Raw genomic sequence first — 26,097 nt, 5'->3', positions numbered from 1 at the left:
ATTGGTTTAAAAGCATGAGAATGGGAGAAACCAGTAATAAAAATTATCTTCAAATTATGTCTCCAAAGTGACAGGAAAGGAATCACGGGAAAACACTCCTGGAGCACATTCTACCTTCAAGACACATAGGAGCACTGAGTGAATTCCACCAGCCTCAGTGAGAGGCTCGGACCTCGGTAAAGTAGTAAGGTTTGCCACAGCATAGCCTCTCTCCTGCACCCTCTTCATATTTGCCACTTATTTGACATCAGTGCAAGAAATCATTTGCCTCTGTTAAGCAAAACAGTAAAATATTGTTGACCTTTGGACAAAGCAGTAAAATGTCAGACTGTGCTCTTTTACTTTCTATGAAAAAATCTTTTCTACACAACATTGTCCTTTCTTTGTAGTAACACATTAAATTGTAATCGGCTCCCAGTATATCTAGTCTCCACTGAACAACCACTGGAAAAATCCATAGAACAGATTTATTCTTTTTGTTCCTCTTTATTAACTTGGCCCTGCAGCATAGAAAAAGTAAACATTGCTCTGTAGTTCCCTTGACTTCTGAGGTTACATGCATGCTTAAAGTTGGGCTAGTGTCTATACAGTGAGCTGAACAGCCCTAATTGCTCCTGCTTCCCTTCCCTATATGCACACAAACCTGGTGATGAGGATGAGTTTTCTATAACAACTCCAATGAGGTAAGATGACTGCATTCCTTGGAGTAAAGGCTGTTTTTCCAGAATGAAGTCTTCTGTTTAGGGAACCACAACTTCCCCCTGTTGGCCACTTGTTTTTCTGAATGACTTCCTCTGTTATTAGTGCAGCTGTGATCAATACAGGTTTTCTAAGTTAAAGAACAAAAAGAAGAGAAAAAAAATCCTTTAGTGCTAAACAAGTCAAGGATACATGTATTGTTTATACATTGCTCAAAAATATATTTGTCTTAAAGCTATATTATCAGATATATAGTTGCCCTAAGGATCAAAGTCTAAAGCAGAACCACTTTCTATTTTAATCAGGCCTACACACATAAGTGGCTATATAAGAGAAATATTCCCTTATTTTTACATTATTATTCAAATAATAATATTTTTTATAACCCTGCTTTACTGGGTTTCTCTGACCCATTAGACAGATAGAAATAATTCTCTTTTCTACAAAGATGTACTGACTATTAAACAAAACAATGATGGATGCCATTGTTGTGGCAGAACTGATGTCCATTTATAGTGAGAACAGTGACATACATGTTTACCTACACTTTCAAGGTATTAAGGCTGAAAGAAGCAAGGTTCTAAAATAAGGGGGACAGAAATGGGGCAGGAGGATGGCAACAGACAGCTGTGGCCTCATAGCTCACAATTAACAAGTAGATTAGAAAAATGTCAATAATCTCTGGTCCCCATCTCTCAGTTGGTACCTTACAACATGCTTTAAAGTAAAAATAGGTCACAAGGAGTACAATAGCTTAATGACCAGATCAGCACAAAAGTTGTGAAAGAAGCAAATGTACAAATGATCAGAACTGGCTCAGAAGTAGTGGCCGAGACAGAAGGCAACATACAAATTCTCAGAAGATTTGGAAAACTGTTTGTGGGAGTGCCGTTCCCATTCAAAGGGCAGTACTGGCATGGTAGAACAATATGATGGAGTCTACTACACGATTCTCAAAAAAGTACTGAGGACTGAAAAAAGAATTAACTTCAGCAATATCGATATGAAAAAAAAAGGATAAAAAAATTACCTATAATGGACCTAAATTCACGCTATGATGATACATACATATTTTACCTTTTTATTGCTTTCTCATTTTTAACTATTGTTTCCAAGAAGTACAAACATTTTTGGAAGTCAACCTTATCAAATCTTATTCTTGTAGAATTTAGGAACATCTTTTTTAAAGTGGTAGAAATAATGTTGAGCTAAATACTCCTTTGACTGGCTATTCCATATTATTCTAGGGATTTGGGATACCACATACAATTCATTATTCTCAGTATTTGGCATGACAGTGGATGAAGAAACAAATTTTCATCAATTATACATTATTTTCAATAGAATTCCATGTAAAATTCCTAACTTTCTAATGGAAGATGCTAAGAAATGATAACCTGTCAACTCAATTGCATACTGCAGCCTTTATACAAAGCTTTATACTGCACTGTAGGCTCTCTGAAGATAAAGGGCAAAAGCTTCAGAGATGAAATTGACATTAAAGTGTGAAATTAAAGCTATGAAAAGAAGACCCAGAATGAAGAAAGCACAGCAAGAGAAGAAAAAGCAACAACAAAAACATTACAACAAGACTTAAAGTCCCTCTGAAAATGCATGATTGTAAAGAATATCTGAGTCAGCAGAAATAATACTGAAGACAAGCTACTCATGACGAAAAAAAAACAGGCAGAGTTGAGACTAGAAAAAGTCCCCCTATAGTAATATTTGATTTCAAAGAACATGGAGACTGATCCATTTTTAAGCTTTTTTAAAATTACATTTGTGCAAATTAAATGATAGATATCAATGTAATGCCTATTTTCAGGGCATATTAGATTTTGAGCTGGTCAGCTAGCATATGCATCCTGCAGTGATTGATCTTATCACAAGAAGTCTGCTTCAGATATCATGGACAGTACCAGTCTGCATCCATCATTCACGAACCATTCTAGAAAACTTTGCTGCAGGACCCCTGAAATATTGCAGGACGCCAGAAATTCCCTAATATTTGTCCAAAAGGCAGCTTGAAATCAGTTCATGTTTTTTGAATGTTGGGCTGGCAGAGAAGAGAATCTGTGCCTTACTAAAATCCACAGCTAAATAATAGTATCTCCATGGACTTACATGGAAAAACTCAAAAAGCACAGGTAGAGGCATTGTGGCCACCAGTAACAAAACACTTTACAGGCACTGTTGTTCAAGTAACACCTGGATGCAAGTGTAATAGCTTATCCCAGCCTAGGTTATCTAGACTATTGCCCAGGGAAACAGTGGATGCCCCATCCCTGAAAGTGTTCAAAGACAGGTTGGATGGGGCTTTGAGTAACCTGGTCCGGAGGGAGGTATCCCTGTCCATGGCAGGGTGTGATCCTTAAGGTCCCTTCCAACCCAAACCATTCTTTTATTCTGTGATCTCCATTCTATTTTAACTTTTGTAGTAATTTCCTGTTCATAATTTTGTAGTTCTGTGGTTGTCCCTTCTTTAGGTGGGCCTGATTTTTCAAGCCCAACCTGCTGGAGAAATCAGAGCTATAGCATTTCTCCCTACATATAAAAGGAGAAGACAAGCAGAAATGGCTGGTACTATTCTGGCATTTCTTGCAGTGATTTCTTTCTCTTACAGTTTGAATTTCCACTGCTCTAACTATCGCTGGTAAAAATTTTATATATAAATATATATATATATATATCCTTAGTCACATATTCACAGTGCACATATTTTTCAGGCACATGCCAAGTGCTAACCAATTCTTGGCATATATTAGCACACCAAGTAACACAGGGGCACAATCCAGATTTTTTGGATGAAAGGAATTGGCCAGGTGTGAGGAAATAGCATACTGTTCTCTTCAAGCCAGGAGAGGCTACGCTGAAACTAAAACTCAAGCCTGTTATGGTACACTGCCACTGACTCAAGGTTACTGCTTAATTCTTCTTGTAACTCAGAAAAATTAACCATTACAGCAAGAACTTACAGGACTGCTATGACACCTGGTTATTCCTATTCTATTGGAAGGAAATGCCACTGAAATTTCTGGAGGGTTTCCCTGGCACCACATGCAGAGACATTCAACAAGATACTAATAGTACAATGTTATATTTCAATCTAGTTCACCATATGGAATTATACACCACATAAAAAAAAAATAGTAGTTAGGCTGTCTATAACTTTGCTTATAATCTATGATATTTTTATTACATCTGATGTGGAAATGAAAGGAATGTCTGAAAAAGAAATACATCAGTATGATCAAAATCAGAAAAGGCAAAGGTATATCCAAAATAAACCAAAGATTCAGAGTATATAATTCACTGACCATTCATTATCTTGTCTTATACTTGAATCATAAACTATAGTGACTCTTTTTATTTTTCCATTTGTACAAGAAGCAGCAGTTATAAAACCAATAACATATGTATGTAGATTATTGACACTGTAAACTCAAAGCTCTTCCTTATCCTTTTCCTATTGTCATGTGATTCTGCTTTTAAGCAGCCACATTCTTTAAGGAATGAATTTGCTAGTAATTAATTTTATACTATATAGATTAATTACAAATCAGCATGGAATACATTACAGGTAGATGCAATATTTTGTTCAGTTTCAGTAGTTCATTATAAGCAGTTACAATAAGCCCCAGTACACCAACACCTATAAACCAGTTAAAGCTCATCAGTGATCAGCTTTGTGCTGTGACCCTGAAAGCTATGATTAATAGACAGATATCAAGAAGTAAATACTAAGTGAAAAATGTGATTTTATTTCCTTGCTTCAACTTTTGCATTATTCAGCAGTAAGTTTAATTCAACTGGATATATTAAAAAAAAAAAAAAAAAGCCAGTGGATAGATTCAGTAGATTAGCAGCTGTGACACTACTTTTACTTTCAACTTTCACTTCCTAAAAAATTAAGATGAAGACTGACTTATGTATTCTCTCTACAGAATGAAGCAGAGTATTATAGAATGCATTTGCCAAAAGAATAAATCATGATTGACAAAGTGAAATTTGTTAATACAATGGTTTGAGGCAGTTGACAGAAATTTTTGTCAACAGAATAGATTAAGGGATTCAAAAATGAAATTTGCAGATGGAATGGCTTTGATGTTTCTGATGAAAAGTATTTTGTTGACAGAGTGGATCAGAGTGAAAAAATGCATTTTCTCAACACAAGGGTTTTAGCTCTTTGACAAAAATGTATTTCATCCCCAGATGTTTTGGCTGGGCTGTCAATTATTCTCCACGTCTGCCATTAACCAATCACTTTGCTGTCGACTGATTTTTTTAGTAATAGTTCAGCGAAAGCAACTGGAGATACTACAAATACCACTACAATTGGTAACATTAAATTATTAGCTATGATGCTGCAGTTATTCCAATATTCACTAAGTGCCAACTGAGGTAAAGGTATGAATTTAACACAATGGGCTGCGCAGTTTTCCCCTCCCTTATATGTCATTTACATATTGCATTGATTGCAATATTCCCCCCTTCCCTCCCCTGGAAGAACATTTTGAGAGCTGCCTTTCAGCTTCGGTTTTATAGACACCTTTATGCAATAAGGAAGAGGGCTAGTTTGTGTTCCTGGTGTATCCCAAGCAAATGTTAGTGTGTAAATTACACTAACAAGGGCAAGTTAAGTCACCTTTTCCATCCCAGTGAAGAAGTCCCACACCATCATGTGGAGCAGTTGTCTTGTGCAGCTGTATAGGCCAACTAGCAAGTCAGAAGTGGGCAGTAAAGTTTTATTAGACCAAACATCTTCCCCCTGCACCCAGAACAAAGGGTTGCCCAAAGTTATAAGCTTAACCTGACCAAGTTAATGTGCATAGAAAAAAAGACGACAACCTAATTCTTGTTTCTCTTTTTCAGTAGCTAAGCAGCTACATGATAACTTCTTAAAGTCAACTTACATGCGTGTTTTTAGTTTTTGTATGGGTTTTTAAGATGCTGTGACCACACATGTAGGTGCATTCTGCTAGCCAGGTCCCAGTGTGGCTTGCCTGAGGTTACCAGTAAACACCCACATGGATCTACACCTCATAAGATACTGGCATACATAACTCCCAAGGTCATTCAGGACAGAGTTATGTCATGTAAATACTAGATCTGCACAGGTAAGTACATCAGGAAAAGGGAATGTGGATTAGTTTCTTCCTTGTGACCTGCTTTTTTTTTTTTTTTTTTTTTTTTTTTTTAGAAATATGAAGGTTGCTGGTGACAATAGCAAGATGCCAGTGATCCATCTGACTATGAAGTTACTGTTGGGAGGAACAGTAGAAAGATGAAAATAAATACATCTGGCCCACGAGAAACAGTCATACCACTGTCAAAAAGTAGGGCATGACTCCAGCTGGATGTTGCATAAGCCAAAATTTCAGAGTGAAAACTTTTAAGAGTGAGATCACAGAGTCAGGGAAAGCACAATCTGTGGTAAAACACAGAACCAGACCATAGTCTCAGAGGAATCTGCAAGACCATTGCCAGGAAGAAGAGAAAGAAGTCCTTTAGACCTCTTACCTCAACAAACTATTCCCAGCACACTTGATTATTTTGTTTGTTTGTTTGTTTGTTTCTGTAGGAATGAGTAAACAGGAGTTTTGGCAAAACGCATTCACACATGAAACTACTTTCAAAAGATTATGTTTTTAGGTTTCCCAGGGTTTGAAGAGTAATGTAAGACCTTCATTTAGGATACCGTATCTTATCTCACAATTTAGTGCAAGGATGAAACATGGTTTACTCTGGAGAAACTGCACCTGTAAGACAAGCCTCTAAAGATTTTCCTGAATCCCGAAGAATGAAAAGAAATGAGCAAGGTAAATAGAAGAGATGCCAAAGCTCTCACCATAGTTCCTGCTGGAAACAGACAAAACTGTGCCGCAGTTATTTGTCAAGTGCTGTGTAGCACCACTGCAGCAACCTGATACATAACCCTAAACAGTTATTATCACTAATGACACATACTGTCAACTTCACCCATACAGATTCCTGGAGCCCTCTGGACTCTGGGTGTCACCTCACTTTTAAAAGAGGCAGTCCCTGTGTGTTCATAGGAAAAGGTTTATCAGAACGCAGGCAGCACTACATATTTCACTCCAGATACTTTGCATGGTTTATTATGTTCCATTTTCTAAATAAAACTACCTGCTTTATTGTCACTGTCATCGTAGTGCTTCATTGTATTCCCACTGGCTTCGGGGTAAAGAACGACTGAAAAGGATAGCCAGGCCACTAAAGCAGAATCGTCCCCGTGCAATAACTACACAAATCTAGTTATCTGCGAGGACAGTTCTCTTTTGTAATCTGAGTCTTCTTAACCTCTTTAACTAACTGTACATATATATTGTTTTCCTCCTTTTCCCTTTTTCTGCTCCTCATCCAGAGTGACTCTGGAATAGTGAGGGTTACTTGATACTAACCCAGACACAGTCAATACTGCATCCAGTATTCCTAATTTACCTTTTCAGCACCAAGTAGTCAGAACATTTTTCTAATGGGCTCATTTCTCAATACCATTTTAAAATATTTCTTGATATAAAACTTCCTAGATAAACACCAAAGCTGTTGATAGCAAAGTTATTGCACCTGCACATTTTAATTGGCTAGGGAGGCATATCTTCATAATTGGCATTTGCTGCCTTTCAAACAGAGGACTTTTCAGTGCAATGAATTTGGGAATTAATTCATACTAAAAATGCAAACATTCCATGAAGTGAAATGTAGACAGAAATGATTAGCCAGTTGGGCTCAGCTTGTGTGGGTGTAGAGGAGTCTATTTGTAACAGGGGTAAAACAATCCGTATTGTTTCCATCTCTTCCCCAGCAAACACATCTGCATGATTCAGGGAAAATACAAGTGATTAGATGGCCATGCAAGAACCCAGTCAGCACAAGAAAACTATTTTTTTTTGCCTCTGTCCACAAGTCTGCAGTCTGGGGAGGCAATTAGTGCATTCACAGGATAGCACAAATATCCTAACTGCAAATTTTTGAGTGTGGTGTATAAAGACCGATAGATTGTGATGAGAGCCCAAGTCAGACAGAGCTGGGAGGAGCATGTGTCCAGACTTTGTCACTGTAGTGAGGCTGCTAAAGAAGGCCAGAAGGGTTTTAAACAAACACCACCTTTTATTAGTTTAGAAGGACTCTTGGAAATCTATTCAAGGGCTAGATACTTCTTTAAAATGAACCCTAATTCTAAACTTGCAGATGATCTATTCAGTATTCATGGACAGCAGCTAGCTAACATCATACTTTCAAGATATCTTATGTTGACCTTGCTTTGCTCCTGGCTCTATTCAACCAAAGCAGACTACTTTTACTCTTTTTGGATTCCAAAAATGACCTCTTTTGAAAAAATAAATAACAGCTTTAAAGGATTTATTTTGCATATAATTGCTTCATATTTTGGTTCTTTTTTCCCCCCACGTTTCCTTTAACAGTGCATAACCAAAATACATTAATTCTGTAAAGTCATTTTTAAAAGTATCAGATCAATGTTTCTAACTCCAGTTGTAAATGTGCAGTTTATAATAACAAGACTGGATATCACACATAAATAACCATCTGTTTCATAATGATTTGGTGGACAAAAATATAAAATTTTCAGATTATATTTATTCAGAGTTTAAGTGTATTAGAAATAGCTCCCTCTTCTACTAATGCAAAGCTCTGCAATTAGATTTGATGAACAAAGCACATAACCAGGAGAGGAATAAAGATGACACAATGAAAGCAAGACATCAGTTATCCCTCAGACATGTTATCTGTGCACTGCCTTGGTCATGTTATGTCTCTGAACACTATTGCACAGAATCTCTGTGCAGCACTTCTTGTGCACTGGCATTTTTAGCAGCTGTTCCTAGAACTACAGAAGACTATGTTAAAGACATGTTTTCTGTAACTCAATTACATAACAAATTTGTTAATACCTAATTATTTGATGCCTTGTATGTCACATACTTTTATGTCAGCTACTCAATATCAGGATAAAGCAAACTTATCTCAAACACTTCACATTTTATAGTATGATACATCACTTTGTGATATTAAACAGACAAATGGGGAAAAACAGGAGATATTTATCATTACAAAGCAGCTGATGATGGATATGTATATTTAAAGAAAACTCTGACAACCAATCAGTAGCCATTAAGCAATCTCTTTTGTGTTAAGTAGGTCACAGCTTCCACTGCAGAGAACCAGGAATCCATAGCAAAAAAAGAGAAAATATTTCATTGGCACATTCCCCACCTAAAATGATGTTTTTCTACATGTGGTACATGGACAGATTGCAAACCTTTCTAAACACACCAAATTCTTGTTGCTACACATAAAACTTAAGTAAAAAGGATAGATCAGGTAGTAAATGAATACTGAATCTTAGTCGTCTTTTTTTTCCCTCCCATGGCTGCAAATGAAAAAAATCAATGTGTTGACACTCCATGTTAGTCCCAGTTAGTCCATGATTTTTTTCCCCTCCAAAATGACCAGGAATAAAAGTCTGATCAGAAAGGATGCATAAAAACTGATCTAGAAACAGGATACTTCTCTTCGTTAATAAGTTTGCATTACATAGTGATTTGAATGGAGGACAGTCTGCTCTTGCTTGATATCTATGCTGTCAGAGTGGCAGAGCTTTCTTAAATAATGATTTATAACATTTCCTTAGTCTTGCATAGTGCTTTTTCATTAGGAAGCCCAGAACACAACTGTATGAGCACTGCAAGTTTCAAAATGGAGCGGGGTCTATGTTGCCCCGTGTTATGTCTGCACTCATAGAATTCCCACTCTACATGTTTCTTGCATCTGGTCTTTCTCACTTGTATCATACAGGCTGTGAGATTTTCAACTCATGTCAAGACCACATTAGATTACAGCACTTCTCTTGATGTAGTCAATATAAGACATAGGTGAATATACCAGACAGCACATATCCCAGACGGTCTGTACCCTATAAAAACCAAGGACTTATGCTTATGCTCAAATCAGTGTTTTAAGGTAATCATAAACATCCACAGCTCATGTTATATTTTCAGATTTTTTTCATAGAACAGACACATTTTGCAGGTAAGATTTATTTAACAAAGAAAATTAAAATGTTTAAGTCCAGACTTTAAACCCCTAGCCAGAAAGTTTCATCTAAATAACCTCGAAATATCAAAACATTTATGAAGGGTTTTCCAAAGAGGACAAAAGATATTGCTTTTTTTAAGATACAAAATAAAGTACATTTTTGTGCCCCTCCCCCCCCCCCAATACTTTTTGTTTGCATGCCGCAAGCCGTAAGTTTCACACTACTTCTTGTCAGTTCCCCTCCAAAACTAGTACTAGAACTTAAGTCCAAGATCTTGTGGGGCAAAAATCTGAGAGCCAGAAGTAGCTTAGCACAATGGCAATTTTAGACAAGTTAGGACATATAAGTGCTTTGATTTTCTTTATACAACATGTGAAATTTACATCAGCAATAAGAAAGTATGAGGCCTTTGCTACAAATACCCTCTCACATCCAGAGCGTTCCAGGGGAAGTCCTCACCAAGTCAGTCCTGATGCCAGGCTCAGTTCTCTGAGGATTTTCTCTGGGACCATAGAAAAGAACCAATGTCCAAAGGACTGAAAGCCAGAAGGACTGAAAGGTAGAGGTAATCCAGACGGACACAACTTCCATTTCATCCATCCTTTAACATAACAGGGTGCCAACATGAGAATGTTAATTCCTCACAAACAACTTGGCAGGTGAGGTCTTAAGTAGTACGTAGCTGTAGTCTCATGATTCATTTTAGGGAGGATAAGAATGGATGGTGTGAAATAACAACATGGGAGAAGCAGACAAAAGTTTGATATTTTTTGGCAAAATGGAAGAATCGGGACACAGGCAGATAGGGGAAAACAGATTTTAGCAAAGGACTTTAAAGAAACAGGTTTGAAGAGTACCTTCAGGAAGGTGACACTTATATTTGCGATGGAGAAGGCTGAATCAATGGAAACCCAAAGCAGTATGGCATGAAGCAACAAAAAAATTGTCTCAGTGACTGCAAATAGTGTGGGCATATATTCACCTGAGCCTCAGAATATATCAGAGAAAGAAAGAAAAACAGTGAGTAAACCACAAGGAGAACATTGTGGGTTCTTGGATAATTCTTGCACTGCACAAAATGCAAGAAATGTACCCTGGGCTGGAAGGAATTTTGTGGGAGAAGAGGAATGAATATCTGCAACCTGCTCAAGCACAGCTAAAGAGCAAACCTGAGGAAACATCAAGGAATTATGAGTATCTAAAGGAAACTGCAGGACACTAATAAGGGTCACTGGGTTCAGAACAGGGCAAGTAAGTCATAATGATACAAAGAATAGATCCGTAGGAAATTTTGCAATACTGAACTAAGGCTATGCTGAACACTATTAGAACTAAAGGTTTTATTTTTTTTTTAAATAAATAAACTACTAATACTTAAAATGCTCTTGACACATACCAGAGAATTGAGAGAAAAATCTCAGTCTGATGAAAAATGTTGTCTTAAGTGTTTTGTACATTTTCATAGATTCATAGAATCATAGAATATCCTGAGTTGGAAGGGACCCATGAGGATCATCAAGTCCAACTCCTGGCACCGCACAGGTCCACCCAAAAGTTTAGACCATGTGACTAAGTGCACAGTCCAGTCTCTTCTTAAATTCAGACAGGCTTGGTGCACTGACTACTTCACTGGGGAGCCTGTTCCAGTGTGCAACCACCCTCTCAGTGAAGAACCTCTTCCTGATGTCCAGCCTAAACTTCCTCTGCCTCAGCTTAACACCGTTCCCGCAGGTCCTATCACTGGTGATAATGGAGAATAGGTCACTTGCCCCTCCACTCCCCCTTGTGAGCAAGTTGTAGACTGCGATGTGGTCCCCCCTCAGCCTCCTCTTTTCCAGGCTGAACAGGCCCAGTGCCCTCAGCCGCTCCTCATATGTCTTCCCCTCTAGGCCCCTCACCATCTTCATCGCCCTCCTCTGGACACTCTCCAGCAGTTTCATGTCCTTTTTATACTGTGGTGCTCAGAACTGCACACAGTACTCGAGGTGAGGCCGCACCAACGCAGAGTAGAGCGGGAATTTTACTATAGTATCTAGCATTTTTAAATAATCCAAATATAAAACTTCAACAGAGATAGAAGGCTTACAGTACCCCAAATTTACATGAAAATACAAGACTTCTGCCCATAATCAGCAAAATTATGAGCAAATTTATTCAGATAAACCATTTTCATTCAAGATGACATTCCACTAAGTATACAGAGAGATGATCTTTGCATGCCATTCTGAATAAATTCTATTCAAATAAGTATTTGATCTGAATATAAAAGTTACTATGTATAACCAGCTGCAAACTGAATATTAACTTAGTGCTTAATACAGCACATGCCTTTAAAAAGGGTTCTGTTTGTTCCTAATAATGTATATACTATCTTCTTTTTAAAATACTGCCAAAGACTAAGGTCTGATTGTGATCTCAAAACAAAAAAAAAAAAAAAAAAGAAATATGAAACCGCCTTACACATGTAAGTCAGAATCCATCCTCTTTTCTTTAAAAATTCATAGATACACACAATCATGACAAATTCTAGCCCTGGGGTTTGCAACCCTAGTGGCATCAAAGGCATTAGCATGCTTTGTTCATCTAATATTAAATATGAAAGTGTTTTTCTATATCTTCAGTCGGATTGATCATACATTTCAGAACAAGAACACTCATGAGAAGACATCACAGGTATTGTAAGAGATTACATTTTATATAAAGGTGCATTTTCACCTTCAGGATTGTTTAGTTTCCGTTTAGCTCACACCATTTGGGAGGACAGACATGAGCTGTTGAAATCTTTGTAAGCGCAGCTGACATCTTCATCAGGTGTATCATGGTATCGAAGTGTCCATCAGCAAGAGTGGTGCAAAGAAATACTAAAGAAACCAAGAAGAATCTTACTCTACCATAGCCAGCTTAATTCCTGGATTTATAGACCTACAATCCATAGATTTCAAAGACTGAACATGGTTCTCTGTTTATATGTAAATCTCAATGAAAACTAGTGTCACTCTGAACAGAAGTACATTAGCTTCTATACGTAGTCCAGCCACTCAAGGGAGAAGAAATTCTCAGCTTTAGTCAAGTTACATGGACAACTAGGACAGATTCTTCTTCTTCATGACTCAATAAATCTACAGGTCATTGCTGGAATCAACAAGAGAACTTCAATTTATCCCCAGTCAATCATGTCACTTGCAGCTGTTTCCCCTTCCCAAAGCCAAATTCTGTGTCCCTGTTCAAAGAAAAAATTTCTAAATATAAAAAGCACACTTTAGTGGCTTCAGACATATCAGTTAAAGACAAAGATGTAAAAAAAAAAAAAAAAAAAAAGAGAGAGAATACATTCTAGTTATTGATAAAGAGAACTAGAAAACATTCTCACAGCAGAAGAGAACAATACTCTTCTCAAAAAATATGGAAAAAATGCTACAAAGATTTTCCCATCCCTGAAACATGCAAAAGCAGAACCAGATTCCGGTCATAAACTATTTTATATTGATCAATTCATTTTGATTTATTTTGGTTTCTAGAAGGAAATGAATAAATAAAGTATTCAGATGCTACATGCTATAACACCAGTGAAAGAAACATCTCAATTTTCATTTTGAAATAAGTTTTTTACTTTACTAGTGAAACGGTGATTTTACACCTCCTATTTTGAAGCTTTCTTCCCTCTAAATAAAATGAATAGGACTAAAATTTTAGAGATGCAGATTTCTCCAATTTCATTGACATTGAGTCATGCTTTAAAAGGTGAAAACAATTCTTGTTCCAAACATATTCCTTAAAACTCTTCCACCCCTATTTTTACTAAACATTTTGATAAGACTTGCCCTAAAGACCGTTAGACTCAGGACAGAAGCTATGTCACAGAATCATGGAATATCTTGAGTTGAGAGAGACCCAGGATGAATTTAGGCTGTCTAGAACATGGTATTTCAGCATGAAATGCTATGTAAGATAATCTATTTTTAGAACTTGACAGAATTAATTGATCAACACATCATAAGTCTTCACAAAGACAGTTAAACAGTTGTAAACCATCATAATATACGATAAAAGTATATAACATTTTCATAGGCAATAGAGAAGACCTGGAGCAGAAACAGCCACTACTCAAATACAAGCATCAGCAATGGAAAAGTACTGGCTTCTAATGTGTAATCTGACTTGGTAATTGCTATTTCAGGTAGCAATCATTAAACAAGCAAAATAACCAGCCCGTAGTATAGAGATAAATATCTATCTATACACAGTACACAAACACAAAACTATATACTGCATATGATTAGTTATATGCCCTTCAACAGGACCAAATACCTCAGAAATTTCTATTTCAAAATGATCTAAAAAATTCTCTGCAGCTCTAAACATGGTCACGTTATTTTCTGAGTGTCAGTGTTACTTGGCAATATTACATTTTCTAACATTTAGTTTTCTAGCATTTTTCCATGACTATCTGTGTAGATTAGAAAGGTTCTTAACTGTTATCTGTAATAGATTTTGCCTGTAGCAAAATTCATGCAGGCATAATAGAAGAACAAAGTGTACTCTGATGAAATTGCAACCATAATTTCCAGATGCCTGACATTTATTGCTTATTGCTATTAGAATTCAAGTGCCTATTTGTTTTGTACTTTGCTTTTATTCTTGCATCACAAATGTATAATGGAAAAAAGATATTTTAAATGCTGGGTTAAGTATCACAGATCAACATGAGGCACCAGCATAATCAATATTACTTAAACACACTCCTAGGCAATTAATTCTTAAGGAATAAAATTGTTGTACCACATCAAAATTTACAACAATACAATAAAGGTTGTTACAGTCTTTATTGTTTAATTAAAAGCAACATTTAGCATGCATGTAGCTAACTGTTCACACATCACGACATAAAATGTCCTGTTTGTCAGTGAGATATACAAACAGTATTTACTGTACATTTTATTACACAATGTTAATTAGACTTTATTAGGTTTCACATGCTTATCAAATTATCAAACATAAGCCTTCAGAACCATAGAGAAATGTGCTACTGTATCCCAAATATGTGTAATTCTTCAGCTTCTATGTTTAGTACAAAATAAGTTTTATGTACTGTACTTCAGCACACTCATAGAATCATTATGACGCTATATACACTTGAAGAGATGGCCAGTACAGAAGGATATAAAATACATGCTTGTTTTTTTAAACTTAGGGACAAATGCATTAATTACATAAGCACCACCTCCTATGTATGCTTTGATTTTTACAGATGAACACAAGTGAAACTGCAGTAGGCTAATGCAATGGCAGGCCCAATACTCGTGTGCAACAACCATCTAACAGAAAAAAAATGTTCATTGCAGACTCTTGTCACACGTGTCTTAAGTGCAGCCTTTGGCTTCTCCCCCATCTTTCAGGCTCTCCTCTTGACGTATAACAGGGAATTAGGAAGGAAGCATTTTTAAACACTAATAAGATCAAAACCAAACCAAACCACACCACCACACACAGAAGTAAACCCTGATCCCATTCCTGGCTCTGCCTTGAACCTCCAAGAGCTTGTGATCTTTAGCTCTTTGTAATTTAAGTATCTGAAGCAAGGTCTAGCCTTTCAGGAAACTAATAAATAAATTAATTAATTAAATGGCAAGTGTTCCAGAAGCTTCAAGACATGAGACCAGGAGCATAGTCAGGTTTAGTAGTTCAATTTTTTCATGTTTTGATAGTGGTCAGTAAGGCGCACATGCACTAAAGTTATTTCTACAACACCATGCTGATTTTTGCCCTTGAGCTGTTTTGGGTCCACATTCTCTGAAACATTCTCACCCTAAGTGAATATCCCGAATGGGTATTGCTTTAAACAATTTTCTCAGCCCTCTGAGTAGTATTGATTTTTCATTTTCAGATTTTTTAGGAATGTTTGATGAAACAAATTCCCTCATATGGCATACCAACAAACAACCCTATTCAAAAAAAAGCCTTGATCCTCTGCAATATACCAAACAAAAAGAAAGGAGATAAAAGGTTCTCCTGCAGGTTTTTATTTTTCACATGCTTATTGGAGAAAGTTAGGGTCCCTTGATCAACATGGTGGGCAAAGTAGTAGTGCTGTGCTGGTGATGCAACAGTGGCCTTTCATGGCTGGAAACAAAATGTTCATTCATAGAATAGTTTGGGCTGGGAGAGACCTTAAAGATCACCTAGTTCCAGGCCCCTGCCATGGGCAGGACACCTCCCACTAAATCAGGCTGCCCAAAGCTCCATCCATCCCTTGAACCTGTTTGGGGATGGGACAACCACAGCTTCTCTGGGAAACCCAGTCCAGTGCCTCACCACCCTCAATGATAATTTCTTATTAGAAAAAAAAAAAAGTTTTAAGCAAGTAAAATAGTTTATTACTTCTTGAAAAAAACACATATTCCCATTACAGTAAGCATAACTGCAGCATTCTCAGCTACAGTAACCATAATAATTCTAAGAGGATAAGAGCTATAGTAACTTATGCATTTTTTGAATACCTGAATTATTTCCAAATCATGGGGCATATCTGTAACCCAGTATGTTCTTTGTCTACTCTTTTTTTGCAAAAGGAAACCGGAAGCAACCCTGTGCTCCCTGCCTTTCGCCAGGCTGGGGGGGGGGGGGGGGTAACACCGGAGCAGATCTGTAATCCAGAGCTAGATGGGCATCCACAGTTTGAAAGGGTTTGTTCATAACTTGGGCATTTCCTCCTGTCCAAAATTCCAGGAAGGACTTGGCCCTTCTCCTTGTACAGAAATCATGTGTTTTTACGTGAAGAAAACCCCTACAGTTTTGTTTTACTTTGGATTGAGCACTTAATCCAAAACCTTCTCTAGGTTCATTCTAGAGGCACTTACTGGGAGGTGAACAGCAATTCTGACTTTGGCCCTGGAGAGAGATGTCCTATAGCTAGAAAATGAAATAGCGCACTCCTTCAAACATGAAAGTGCATTGTAAAAGCGTAGTCAATCCCTGACATCTGCCTCTAGTCTTAGCAATAGCTTGCAATCTGTGATTTTAATTATTTCTCTTTTGAATAGAGGAGGTTTTATTCCATTTTAATATTCTACATATACACAGAGAAATATTGCTCCCCCTCTAAAAGAAACATCACCAAAAAAAGCTTGGGACAGGTAGGAAGAGAAAGTATAGCTCATGACATAAGCAGTAGCAGTCCTAGGTTTCTCAATAGGCTGTTTTTAAAAACCATAAAGAACTGTAATGTGTCAGCTGTAGTAGTCATGTTTTCCTGACAGATGGTTGTTTAACCCTGAGGTATGGGTATGGAAAGTTTTCTTACTTTTCATAAACTTATCGGGCCATGTGTTAATACACAATTATTTTATCCAGTGATAATGCCTCACAAGTGAGATGTCTTGAGTCAGCTCTGTCATGTAGTGCCTAACACCAAAACCTACCTAGCTCTACTTGAAAGCCATTACTTGTTCTCCTCCCAGCGGAAACAGATCAGTGGCAGTCTCCTTGGCTACACAGTACCGTGACCAAACCCAGTCTCTCACCCAAGCCATGGATGTTATCAGGAGAGCACCCTCCACTGGTCAAATTCTCACTGCTCAATCTGATTTACTATTCTCAGATGCAGTCTGTTCCAGCAAAAGCAACTACCAGAGCCAATCAAAAAGTCTGAAGTTTCTACCCACTCTCTTTTACCTCTTTCACTAACCAACACCCCCCCCCCCCCCTCCACAACTGCTGCAATCCCTGAAGAGCAATAGCAAAGAGTTGCAGTCTTACAAGTTCTACAGACACCACCCCATCACATGTTATCAGGGCACGGAACAGGATGGGGGGAAAGACTGGGTGAGAACAACATACTGTGTGCAAGTATGTATTGAATACTTCTATGTGGAAATTCAGTAGTGACTGACAGTCTGGAAGCCTTAATCTATAATCAATGCTCCTGCAATCTGAGTCAGAAATATGCTTTTATATGCTCGAAATACTGGTAGTTTATGTTGTAGTTATAGCTGTTATAGTCCACTTCAACCCCAAGTTGTATGCAAATGTATGTTCCTACCTTATAAGTAAAGGATGGAAATCTATGATCTTTAAAAAGGGAAAGGTATAGCTATACCTCAATGTAAATGCTGAGGCACGATCTACTGTCAGTAGAGAAAGAGCAGAATGAGTAACTGCTGCCTCTAGGTGTAGGAGGTTTAAAGACCACCTATGGAAGGAAGTAAAAACTCTTTCTCCTAAAGGCTGTGAACTGTGGAGGTGCCAGGGCAAATGAAACAATCTTTGAGCTTTCTCTTCACTGAGGAACTTAGAACATTTTCATGCTATTTGCAAGTTCTTTGATCCTTTTGTATTAAAGATTCAGCTCTTGGAGGCAAGCAAATCTTATCCAAAGTTTCAGAACCTCTTTAAGGACACTGGTAGAAAAGGGAGGATTTAAACTTGTTCTTAATATTAAATTTCAACACATGATGAAGTTCCACTTTCTCCACAGGTATTACAGTGGTCTGATTTGCAACTTGCATAAAGGCCTGCTTTAAGAAGGAAATTAAGAGCCATGGGAAATATTTTATTGCTACTCTATTCCTCTGGGCTTCTACATGATTGATGTTAAAAACCACAAGTTTTATATACTAAAATAACAAGGTATAATAGGTGGACTTCCAGACAAAACTTCAAGCTCAATTTCTTTCAGGAGGCTTAAGAAAGAACCACATAAAACATAGCCCAGAACATTTTCTGCTGTTATTTTTCCTCAGGGCACAGAGTATACGAAGAGAAACATGATGTCCAAAAGCAATGCATAAACCTAATGTTTAACTATATGTTGTGGACATATAAAACCTTGAGCACAACCTGTAATGCCATGGCTCTTTAAAAAAGATGCAGGCAGCAATGTAACATTAAAACAAAAGCCAGTGATAAATGCAGCCTTACAGCTAAAAAGACTTTGACAAAAATTAAAAAGAGTTACTCTACCAGTTAATTTTAATAAGTCTTATATACATTCTATGAAATATATATATATGTAAATGCAAATATATGAAGTAACTTCTCCAAGTCAACCCAGACCATGGTGGGGTCTAGTCCAAGCACACCTACGTTGCCCAGATTTGATTCTCTCATTGTTTGCAATATTAGTCCAGCAGTGTATCTGTTTCTGTCTCTTCAGGTAAGCCTTGCCCAACCTTTCCCAATTACAGCACCAAACCAAGTCCCTTCCTTCTTCCCCAGTGCTTCATTCTTGTTTCTATGTCAGGTGACTGAAGGGAATACTCCTCCACCAAAATGCTCCCACAAAGCAGCTCAGGCTAAGTTTGGCTTTAGCATTGCATATGTGTGGTAAGTTGTTACATGAGGCTGATCAGAAATGTCCTCCCATCAGCAGGAGCAGCTTTAGCCCACCAAAAACAGTATGCAAAACTGAAGCTCTAAGAAGCATACTCCACTCTCATAACACACACAATACACTCTAAAAGCACTGAAGAAATATGATTCTGTAACACACTCAATAGACTACTGATTTTTTAATCCATTCAATTAGCAGCACTCAAAATCATTAGTAATTCCTTTCTTCCTTTCTCCCTAAATTATTTAAAAAAAAAAAAAAACCTCCTGAAGAAACACAAAGGTCTTTTCTCTGACTGGTAAATCATAGTTATTAAGCCATGATGTCTTTCTTTAAGACCAATTTTAAATCAAAGATCATGTACCACTGCCACTTACACAAGGTTGCTCATAATTGCTCCATGCAATGCTTTGATTAATTAAATTACACTAGAGATTGTTTCTTGGTAACACACCTGGTACATTCTTTGTTGTTGGTGTTCATTAAAACACTGTTTCATGCTGCAAAATATCCTTTCATGCAAAACAGCATGAAAGGATATTAATCAGCTAAATTACCATTAAGAGTCATATCAATATTTGCTGCACACTGATTGTTTTTCTAAATCTTCAACAAAGGACATTTCACTGAAATCTCAGGTTGCTAACTAGCCACATGACAGTGAAGTCAAATTAAAACGTTTTATTTTCTCTAGAAAAAAAAAAAGTCAACTAAAAAACTGAAGGGCAAAGACATTTTGCTATTTGTTTTGGACTGCTACTTTAAGACAAGTGGCATGTTGAACAGTCTAAACATAATGTGTAGAAAAACTGAAAGAAAATAAAAAAAGCAGCTCTCATTAATGTCTGTACCATTCCCTAAGCAGAAAAAGCTCCACTTTGTAATGCAGCCTTGGTAATTAGGTTCAGTTTCAGAGCCTGAGCTGAAAAAGTGCCCAGGGAATCAAATGTTACTTTTCATTATTAATGTGAATGAGAAAATGTTTCCAAATATATATAAACAGACCTTTGCTAGGAACGAGAAATATGATCAGCAAATGCATTGATAAATTGAAGGTGAGCCAATAAGAAAGGGAGTGGCTACCATGCTAATTACTTTTGGTTTCTCTATGATTTGTTATTAGATTCCTGCTTTAGTCAGGTCTCACTCATCAGCAAAAATGATTCTGTAGGGCATTTACTTTTTATGTGCTGCGTATTGTTGCCATAAAGCACAGTATGCACAGTCTAAGCTTCCTTATAGTCTTCACTACCTGTTATCAGAGAGCATACAGACCTAGACCGGGCTGCTTCTGGAGCTGTCCCCTGGCTAGAAGACAGGCTGTAGCAGTGGGAGAGCTCCAGAATTCTGTCTGCACTGGACTAGCACACCTCGTTGATGGGCAGGAGCGTACCGGAAACAACAATTTGTTCCAAGCCATTTTCTTCCCCTAATTATAAGATTTCAAGGGAGGGGAAACACCCATTGGCCAACCTATCTTCTGAAATATATAAATTACTGAATAGTTAAAAGTTTTTCTGATCCAGAGGTCTCTTTTACAGCATATTCAAAAAGATTGCAACACACCAGAATAATTCACACATGTAGCTGTGAAAAATAATCAAGGAATTATTTCAGTTTTATTATTAGTGTTTGTCATGAACTCACTCTGGTTATTTTTACTGTGTTGTATTTTCTCCTTCTGAGCACCATCAATATCTGTATGCTGATCAGCAACTGCACCAACTGAGATTGATTTTGTCGTTCCTGAAAGAACAGCAATCACTACTCTCCACAACAGGTCCACAGTCACCCTCTGGAACTGAACCTTGTCTTAATTCAGACAAAGTCTCCTGCTTCCCCTCCCCATGCAATTTAAACGAAAATTGCAAGTATCTGAAAGATATTTGCTCACTTCCAGCAGGTTCCAACTTCCAGCACAGAGCTACCTGCAGGTCCACACCACCCTGCTACCACTACAGTGATGGAACAGACAAGCCTAGACCTTTCCCTTGTAGCAGGGTCCCCAAGACTGAAAAGACTGAAAAACATGTTTATTTCAGAATCAATTTTATTAGAATTGAACAAGTTGAGAGAAAAATCCTGCAGTGGGTAGATCACGCAGAACAGGAAGATGTATGCTAGCACTCCGCTCTCCTTCTGCGCCCTCTCACATGCACCCTTCTCTCCAGCCACCTCACCAACATTTGAGATTTTAGGGAAAAAAAATATATCAATTTTAGATTTCAGAAAAGTTCACACAGACACCTATGGAAAGTTCATTCTTCATTGAGGTCTTCTCTACTACCTTCCTGGTGTTGGAAAGAAATGCACAAAGTTCAAAAAGAACCAAGATAAGACAGGTTTTTTGGTGTGGATTAAAGAATAGAACTTGGGATTCTTCTTCAACAACTGTACCTTACATAATCCAAAATCACTCATGCCCTCCAGGAATGACCTTTTCTTTTGGGATCATACTTTATCACAGTTAAATTTCTTTGTTACTTTAGAGAGAAGACTACCGTAAAGAGATGTCTTACACAACAGTGAGGAAGTCTATTACAGATAGATTTTTGTTAGATTTTAAGTGTACTTTTTTAGAGCTGTTTAACCTTAAAGTTTTAGGGCTGCAACTTTGTTAAATCACAGCACAAGTAATAGAAAGGAAAGTTAGGAAAGTTAGAACTACCTACAATTCCAAAATTAACAAAATAATGAAATAAAGGGGATGATAATTTGACACTACATTGCCAAGTGCTGAAGCTCCCCACTTCCCAAAGGAGAAGCAGTTTTCTACCCTTCACAGAGAACTGTTACTCATCTATTTTCTGCCTTTTCTTAATCATGCGAGTCAAGAAAAGTAGTTTAGCTTGTAAAAATAGGTTATTATTTTGCAATATGATTTATATTTAGGTTGATTTAGTTGTAAATCACCAGTCTTGGAAAGTGTGTTCATTTTCTGGTTTTTAAAATATTCATCAACAACCCAAGCATCTTTTTATTATAAATAGAAAAAATGTAGACACCATCATAGTTTTATATAAACCATGCAGAAAATAACGTCTTCATAGCACTTTCTGCTTGCTTTCTTACACATGCCAGTTTGTTCTGCCTAGTTGTTTGCAGGAAGCAGCATAGCCACTAAATGATGAGGCATGCTTGAATTAGGGCTTGTAATTTCTCTTGCTGAAAAACATGATTGTGTCACTGACATTTAAGAACCATAGTAAACACTGAAAATTTGCCCTGAAATGCAAATTCATTCTAAGAACTCCCACTACCATTCCTGGGAAAATATTTTGAAATATCTACAAAGTCTCATGTATACGATGTTTTTACATTAGGGGGAAAAAAAAAAAAAAGCATAAAACTTTTTTTTTTTTAAGTACAGAAATGTAGAAATTTTTAGTAAACATTCAAGTTCTTTGGAACATGAGAGTACTCAGTTGTGGCTAAGAAGTAATTTTTCTTCACCTGGCAAAAGATTCAGGTTTTAGCCAACAATTCTGACCATCAATTCATCAGCAGCAGTTATTTATATTTGGGCTGACATTAGAGATGTACAAGTTCCATGTACACGTCCTCTGCAATTTGCCTATAACAGAATAAAGCAATTCTCCAGGGTATTCTCTCCTTGGAGAAAGTATTTTTAGCTGGATAGTTAGTGGAAATCCAAATATCCTCAGTGGAAGCTGTATAGAGCAGAGCAATGGAAAGACTATGGTACACATTGCTTGGTGTCCAGCATCTCATTTTCATCTTTTCTCAAGAAGACTACCAGTAGCAGAGTTTACTGTATCTGCTTCATGAGACATCAGTAGACATCCATGGAGGACAACTGCTGTTCCACCCGTGGTGACTCCAAGACAGGCTCCAACACATTGCCTGCACAGGCAGCACAGGGCCAGACCAGCAGGAGAACAAGGGATGAGCTCAGGTGTGCAAGAGGGAGCTTCTATTCTGTGTTTTCAGGAAGACACAATAGTTGCAATGTACAACTGCAGTTCTTAATTTATCACTTGCATATGCTAATGGATAAATCCTAGCTTTGGGTAAGAACCCCCAAGATGTATCAAAGTAGTCCATCTCCAACCATTGCTTATTTAGTGTGAGGCGGGAAATGAGACAATGATGTCCATACCTTAATTTGAGAATTGTCAAAAGACTCTCACTGGCAAACCTGTGTAAACATCCGAAGAATGGGCATCCAACTGCCAGGCTGAAAGTTCATATGAATAAAGGAAGCATCCTCAGATGTTCCAGAAAACTCACCTTAGCTCATTTTGTGATAGAAGTTCCAAAGATCAACCTTTCTGAGCTCCTGGAAATTCATTATTATTGTTTTATAGGCAGATAAATAATCTTAGATAATCTTAAGGCTCTGAACAATATATATTTTCTAAAAATCTGAATTAAAAAAAAAAAGGAACTAAAGAATAGCTTTAAAATGCTTTAACCTCCATTTATTTATGGCTCAGTACTGTTCAGGGCTGCTAATAGCCATTATAAAGCAACAATGCCATGCATTTATTGATGTGCAGATTATTGCTTCTAGTTTTTCTTATTAGTCCCTATATCACAAATGAGTAAATCAGCCAGCCAAACCAAGGTTAAATTCAAAAGACACAGTTTAACAACATCCTGAAAAAAATTAAAAATAACCTTCCATCTATGGAAAAGAGTTGTTAATTCATTGAATTTTGTGGATTCTATGAACTGATAAGCTCTGCAGCTCAGGCAACTCTGAAATCAAATTAGGTTTCAGAAATGAATATTTCATCTTTAAGATACTGTTGCTTGGAGACCTGGGAAAGGAAGGGTGATTTAACACAAAGACATGGGAGTTAGTTACAAGGGGCATCATTTTCCACTCCAACAGGCTCTGGAACATACCATAAAATGCCCAGAACAAAACACTATGTCACAAATATAAGAGAACGTATGGCGCACATTTTATCTGAAAGTCTCCTTTTTAGACTGCCTACTATCAGCTCAAATGGTTCATTTTAACACTATTTAAATTATAATAATAATTATATATACAGCATAAAGGCACAATTGCAGAAGTTGTTCAAGTCAAGCTTCAGTTAACTCTTCGGTGAAATCTCTCTCCAGACAGAAGTTTTCTAACCTTTCCTGGTCCTACCATTCCTTTCAATACTGATTTTAGGACATCTCCCATTGTTTCCAGAGTTCCTACTAAAGGACGATGGCATTCCTACATGTTCACTATATACACACATTACCATCTTTCAACCTCCATTTCCCCAAAATGTGTTGCAATTAAAGAACAAGGGTGCAAGTTCATGGCCTATAAGCATGTCAGGAACAAAAGGAAAATCTTCTGATGAGACAGATGGGGGGGGGAGGAGGAGGGGGCAGAGGAATTTTGGCATTGTCCAATCTCCTGGAAAACAAATGTGTGGAGTATCCCGCATTTGTTACAAGCCCTAGACTTGGGTCTTCCCATAAGTGACCATTACAATGCAGTTGTAATTTTATTTCCACTCTGCAGGATGCAATAGCTAATTTTAAGCAAAACCAGGCAGACACACGTGCTCTCCTGCAAGTAATTTGTGCTCTCTGTATAACATTGAGGGTAACCACCTTTAAAAAAAAAACAGAGGGGAGCAAAGAAGAGACTGAAAGAATTACTGTTCTCTGCTGTACATCTGAACATTAGGGGAGGAGGTGGATAAGCTATCTATTCACAAAGTGAATGTCATCTTACAGGCTGGGTTTGGTTATAGAATCAATCTTAGCTATCTAACTACATCATTTAAAAAAGAAATTGAAGAAGGGGGGCAGGAGGGAAAGGCAAGCACTTCTAAATTTAGAGTAGTGTGCTTCATGAGTCTTATGGAGATGGAAGTGAATGCCTGCATTAATGGGAATATGTTGTTTCCATATTGCAAATGTAGTGAACTGATCACAGAAGATAAGGCAGTCTCTTGGAATAAATGACAAACAGTAATTTTTCCTGGCAGAAGGCAACTTAATTTTTGCAAAATAAGATTTCAGCTGAAGAGGATTCAGGGACCAATACTGATGTGTGCATTTGCATGTACATTAGAAATCTCATAGTATTTTTTTCTCAATTGCTGCACTGAAGTTCCTTAGGGAATATGGACATTTTCCCAGTCTGCTATTTTCTCCCCACATTAGACTTCAATTTCAGTTCTCCCAAAATGAGTCCTAACCCCTGTGCAGTTGCAGTTGCTTGCTATATTTTATTTTCATTCTGCACCCTATACATTGGACACACTACTTACTGCAGCTTTCAGGCAGGATAAATTTAAAATTCTTCAAGAACAGCTATAACAATTAGGGAAGGACTAAGGACAACATTAGATATGATCAATACCACTTCACACAACGCCAAAAGGCAAGTTAAATGCAAAGATGTGATTTCTAGGAAAAGAGCCACAGCAAAAAAGTCTCAGATCCCTATATCTTTTTTCAGATGTTTCTGCTGCCCTTCTGACACATGATACCAGAATCCAGTATTTAAATAAAAATGCAACCCATGCAGTATGTTTATAAACCATGCTAAAATAAACATTACTATATACGACACTTAAATGCCCAAATTAAGACCATATACTGCCCATTCAGCCTCCTACTAGGAAAACATAGCTGAGCCCAAAGGAAACCTTCTAATTACTCCTAGTTTTGCCTTAATTTGTGAATTCATAACACTTAGTAAGGCTATGTACTTATATTTGTACACACACGCACCCTAACTCCACACAGCTTAACTGGCATACAAATACCTAATATTTCTCTAGTTCATGAGAAATGTTGCTACTAACACAGTATCGACTCAGCCCATTCTGTAGGTGTTATCTCAAAACATTAAACTATTGTGATATGCCAACAAAAGCAACTGAAGACACAATTCTAGCTTTAGACAGACTGTATTGAAACCAGCTGTCTCAGGCAGCCCAGATGGGATCTGTCAGTGCTTCATTCTTATTCTTTTCTTCTGCTGAAAACCAATAGGCAACCCCAG

The 26,097-nt window shown here is 37.4% G+C and overlaps 1 protein-coding gene across 3 annotated transcripts in view; it reads right to left on the bottom strand.

Moving 5' to 3' along the window:
• The window catches only part of LOC308176755 (uncharacterized protein), a 121,737-nt gene that overhangs the window by 20,967 nt on the left and 74,673 nt on the right, over positions 1-26,097 (bottom strand). For all 3 annotated transcript variants that reach the window (XM_080552904.1, XM_080552903.1, XM_080552902.1), the window contains one exon: positions 644-829. In XM_080552904.1, coding sequence (XP_080409030.1) covers positions 644-829 — 186 coding nt within the window. The remainder of the gene's footprint in view (positions 1-643; positions 830-26,097) is intronic.

Source organism: Anser brachyrhynchus (genome assembly GCF_964034855.1).
Source record: "Anser brachyrhynchus genome assembly, chromosome: 12".
Lineage (NCBI taxonomy): Eukaryota > Metazoa > Chordata > Aves > Anseriformes > Anatidae > Anser > Anser brachyrhynchus.
This window is presented reverse-complemented; position numbering and strand designations above follow the sequence as displayed.